Source organism: Belonocnema kinseyi, chromosome 2, assembly GCF_010883055.1.
Source record: "Belonocnema kinseyi isolate 2016_QV_RU_SX_M_011 chromosome 2, B_treatae_v1, whole genome shotgun sequence".
NCBI classification, from domain to species: Eukaryota; Metazoa; Arthropoda; class Insecta; order Hymenoptera; family Cynipidae; genus Belonocnema; species Belonocnema kinseyi.
Window position 1 is genome coordinate 160,869,217 of NC_046658.1, and position 5,306 is coordinate 160,874,522.

The following is a 5,306-nucleotide window of genomic DNA, read 5'->3' on the forward strand; positions in this document are numbered from 1 at the left end:
AATCAAATATTTAGTTTTTCAACCAAAATATTTAAATTTTTTTACCAAATATTTGAATTTTTAATCAAATTAAATTAATTTTTTAACAAATATTAGATTTCTAAGAAAAAATATGAAATTTCTACGAAAAGAGTTTAATTTCAAAACAAATTAGATGAAATTTTCAGTATGAAAGATTTTTCAGTAAAAAATTAACCAAATTGTTGAATATTTCAGCTAGACAAACCAAATTCGTATAAAAGCGGTTGAATTTTCAACCTAAGAATATGAAACCGAAGCAGATTATTTTTCTACAAAAAAAACTTTAATTTTTGACCAAAAAGTATGAAATTTTGAAGAAAAGAGATTAATTGTTGAACCACAAGCACGAATTTATAATAATAATTAACACTTGATTTTAATTTTAATTCATTAAAATTTTTAATTAAATAAAAAAAATTTTAATACTTGAAAATTTTTAATTTTTTTTATTTGATTTTAATTTTTTTAATTTATAATTTTAATTGTTCAAATTTAAATTCAGTTTAATAATTTAATTAATCTAATTTTAATTTAAAGTTTTAATTTGAATTCTAATTTTTAATTACATTTTCAATAAAAATTTTTTTTTAAGTTAAATTTAAAAAATTAAACTTTATTCTTATAAATCGATTTAGTTTCAAACGTAATTTACGACTTTGAACTTTCCAAAAGAGTTACGTCTAGTTTGTCAAATTGATTTCTAAGTAAGAAATCAGATTTCTCATTTTCGATACAATTTTTTTTACACCTTGGAATAAATATGTGCGCTACTTCAATTAAAGTTCGTCTTTGGATTTTCGTTTTGAGTCTTTACTCAAAGCTTTTTCGACGAAAGCTTGAAAAGCTTTGTGATTCTTGACATGTTTCTCGGCGAGAAAAACTATACGCAGGAATTCCTTGACGTCGAAACTGTAATTGGTGAATTTTGCATGAGCACCACCATTTGGGTGACTACCCTGTTGTAAAAGAAAAAAAAATCGTATAAAATTTAGTTAATTAATTTTCAAAGAAAACTTTTAACTTTGTTTATATCTCACCGGGTCTTCTTGAATTAGTTTCTCTGAATCCTCCCACGTAAAATATTTTACACCTTTCAAACGAGCTAAATCTTTGTAGCAACTGGCATCCTCACAATTGTATCTGTAAATAATTTTTTCATGCAAATTTATAATTATTCGGACCATCTGGAAGAAAAGGTTACAATAAATACAAATTTTTAACAATAATTAAATTTTATATAAAATTGTTGAATTTTTAATCTAAAAAAAAAGTTGAATTTTTAACTAAAAAAGTTTGATATTAAACCATAAATGAAATAATTTCATTTTTGGTTTAAAAAATTAATTCTAAACACAAATTTTTTCTACTAAAAAAATCAGTTTTCAACTATTAACGAAATATTTACATTTTGTGTTCAAAAATTATTTCTTAAAAAGAAAAAAATGCCAACAAAATAGTTAAATTCCTCAACAACAACAAAAAACTAATTTTCAACCAAACATTTACATTTTGAATATAAGATAGTTTTGAAACAAATAGTCGAAATTTTAAACCAAAAAGCTAAGTTTGATATAAAAGAGTTAAACTTTCAAGATAAAAAGACGAATTTTCAAACAAAAATAGGATTTAAAAGTCAATTCTTTTGTAGGAAATTCCTTTTTTGGTTCGAATATCCAAAAGTTTTGCTTTAAAATTCAAGAATTTAGTTTAAAATTTACTCTTTTGTTTAAAATTGGTATTTTTGGGCTGAAAATTGAACATTTTCTATGAAATTCGTACTTTCGGCTTGAAAATTCAACCATTTTATTAAAAATGTATCTTTTTTTGGTTGAAGATTTATCTATTTTGTTGAAAATTTATATTTTCAGGTTAAAAAATTTAATTGTTTTGTAGAAAATGAGTTGTTTTGTTTGCAAATTCAACATTTTTTGCTTAAAAATTCAACATTTCGGTTTAAAATTAACTTTTTTTGTTGTTAAAAATTAATATTTTCGGGCGGGAAATTCAACAGCAATATTTGCAGCTAAAAACGTAATTTAAAATTAAAATTAATTGAAGATTAGAGTTTAATATTTAAACCAAAAAAGATTTTTTTTTATTTTAAATTAAAAAGAAGTCAAATTCCAGCAAAAAATGAAATCGAAATATACTCTTTATCGCTCGGCGATAAAGTTAAAATTTATTTTAAAAAAAAAAAGTTGAAATTTAATTTAAGAATTCATCTCTTTGGTTGAAAATTAAACTATTTTATTAAAAAGATTTGTTGAAAATTTATCTAGTCTAATCAAAAATTCAACTTTTGAGTTGAGAGTTCTTGTATTTTTGTTTAAATAAAATATTTTTGAAAATAAAGTTTGATAAAAAAAATTGATAAAAATAAAAAATATTGCAAAAAAAATAAACAAACCTTAATTTTCCACCAAACAGATGCATTTTTAACTAAGAAGACTAAACCTTATAATTATTCAAAATTTAAGAAACTTAAAATAGACCAAAATGCAAAATAAAAATTAAAAATTGGTCAATTAATTTGCGGTCAATAGAATTGTTATCCAAATAGTCGAATTTTTTAACTGAATGGTTAAATTTCATATTAAATTGTGGAATTTCTCATCTAAAAAGAGGAATTTTCAACTAAAAATAACTAAATTTTCTATAAAATTGTTAAATTTCTCAACAAAAAAAAAATGTCCAACAAAATAGTTAAATCCTCAAGAAAATAAAAAAAACGAATTTTCAACCAAATAGTTGCATTTTGAAAAAATTATTATTTTTAAACAAATGGTCGAATTTTCATACTTTCAGGTTAAAACTTTGACTATTTTATAGAAAATTCTCTTTTTTATCGGTTTAAAATGAAATTGTTTTGTAGAAAATTATTTTTGTTGTTGTTGAAAATTCAACAATTTTGTTAAGTAATTTAACAGTTTGGTTTAAAATTAACTTTCATTGTTGATTAAAAATTAATATTTTCGGGATGGGAATTCAACAACCAAAAAATTAATTAATTTTCAACCCAATATTTGCTTGCTTAAAAACGTAATTTTAATCGACATACTCGAATTTTTGAACCAAATAGTTCAATTTTCTACAAAATTGTTGGATTTTCAAGTTAAAAAGACCAATTTTTAACTAAATACATCAATTTTTAACCCAATAATTGAATTTTCAACTAAAAAAAATCCATTTTCAGCCATGAATGGAATCGTTACATTTCCAGTTAAAAAAAGAATCCTCAAATAAAACAAAAAACTAATTTTCAATCCATCAGTTGCGTTTTTAATAAAAAAAGTAATTTATAAACAAATGGTCAAATTTTTAAACCAAATAGATAATTTTTTTACAAAATTGTTGAATGTTCAAGTGAAAAAAAAATTATCAATTAAATACATTAATTTTTCACCCAATAATTGAATGATCAACTTTAAAAAATCCATTTTCAACCATAAACAAATTAGTCAAATTTTCAGAGAAAATAATAAATTCGCAAAAAAAAATAAATAAATTTTAACCCAATATTTGCGTTCTGATAAAAGTACTTTTCATTAAATAGTCGAATTTTTTAATCAAATAGCTCAATTTTCTGTAAAATTGTTACATTTTTAAGCTAAAAAGACGAGTTTTTTAAAAACATGAATCTTCAATTCAATAGATGAATTTCAAATTTTTAAAAATTAATTGTAAATCCTCAACGGAATAGTTATATTTTTAGTTCAAAAAATATTTCTTAAAAAGAAAAAAATCCCAGAAAATAGTTAAATCCTCAAAAAAAAACAACTAATTTTCAAACAAACAGTTACATTTTTAACAGAATAATTAATTTTAAATTATAAGCGCAATAATTACATTATCAATTTACAAATTATTTCTGAAAAAATTCCAACAAAATAGTTAAATCCTCAACTAAAAAAAAAAACTAATTTTAAAAGAAGCAGTTTTAACAAAATAGTTAAATACCTAATAAAAAATCCAATAATTGAATTTTCAACTAAAAATTTTTTTTTCTTAAAAATTCATATTTTTGGGTTGAAATTTTAACTTTTTTGTAGGAAATTCCACCGTTTGGTTCAAAATTAAGTTTTTTTTCAATTTATATTTTCGAGTTAAAAATTTCACTGCAAAAGAATAAAAGAAAAAAAAAAGTTAAAAATTCGTCTTTTCTGTTTAAAAATCAAACAATATTTTTTAAATTCTTGTTCTTTCTCGACTAAAAAATTATTTTTGTTTGAAAAATCAAATATTTTGTTGAAAATTCGTCTATTTTTTTACTTATAAATTCGAAAGTTTGTAGGAAGTTCAACAATTTGGGTGAAAATGAGCCTTTTTGTTTGAAAATTCATATTTTCCGATTAAAATTTCAACTTATTTGTATAAAATTTTGTTTGTTTGACTTAGTATTCAAAAAACTTGGTAGAAAATGCAAATACTTGCTTGAAAATTGAACTGTTAGATGATATTTTAATTTTTTTATTTTTATAAAAATTAATTTCCTTGGCTTGAGAAATCAAAAATATGAATAAAATTTTTTTATTTCTTTAATGAAAAATATTTTTAAAATTTGGAATTCCTAACTTGCTAAAAAAAATTATGAAAATTTAAGAATGTGTTCTGTGGGTATAGATTTTCATTCTTTTTCTCTGAGACTTGTTACTTTTCACACAAAATTATAAGACCTTATAATTATTCAAAATTTAAAAAATTTAAATTAGACCAAAATTCAAATAAAAATGAAAAATTGGTCAATTAGTTTGCGGTCAATAGAATTGTAAAATTAAATTTTACAATGCATGATGTATTATAATTTGACAATCGACAGTGGCGCCGCAGCAGGGCGGCGCATGCGCACAACTTTTAAGTTTAAAATGTATATTATAATTTTTTTTTTTTTAATACTTTACACATATTGTGAATTTATTTTACAATGCCTGAATTGTAAATTTATATTACATTTTGCATTGTAAAGTATTTGTAAAACGACAAATTGACGCAACTTACAATTCAAATACAGATGCCCATTCAGGAAGAAAAAGAAGGTGTGTGAGACCAGCACCATGAATACCAATAAAAATATCAGAATTTCTTGAAATTTCTAACTGCTTCTTAAATGGCAAATCTCTGTTATAAACCACCTAAAATAATATATACTATATAAGAAAATAATAAAATTAATTATTATTACAATAATAAACTAAATAAATTCAATGAATAATTGAATAATAATTAAAAGTAATCATAATATAATTTAAATTTAATAATAATTTAATAATTTATAAATGAATAAATAA

At 21.3% G+C, this 5,306-nt stretch overlaps 1 protein-coding gene across 1 annotated transcript in view; it reads right to left on the reverse strand.

The window, feature by feature from the left end:
• Window positions 1–669: 669 nt before the first annotated feature.
• Window positions 670–5,306, reverse strand: part of LOC117183052 (EGF domain-specific O-linked N-acetylglucosamine transferase-like) — a 7,741-nt gene continuing 3,104 nt past the window's right edge. Inside the window, exons 2-4 of the mRNA XM_033376204.1 lie at window positions 5,017–5,150; window positions 1,059–1,161; window positions 670–977 (exon numbers count right to left, since the gene is read on the reverse strand). Of these exons, the coding sequence (XP_033232095.1) occupies window positions 798–977; window positions 1,059–1,161; window positions 5,017–5,150 (417 nt within the window). The 3' untranslated portion in view covers window positions 670–797. The remainder of the gene's footprint in view (window positions 978–1,058; window positions 1,162–5,016; window positions 5,151–5,306) is intronic.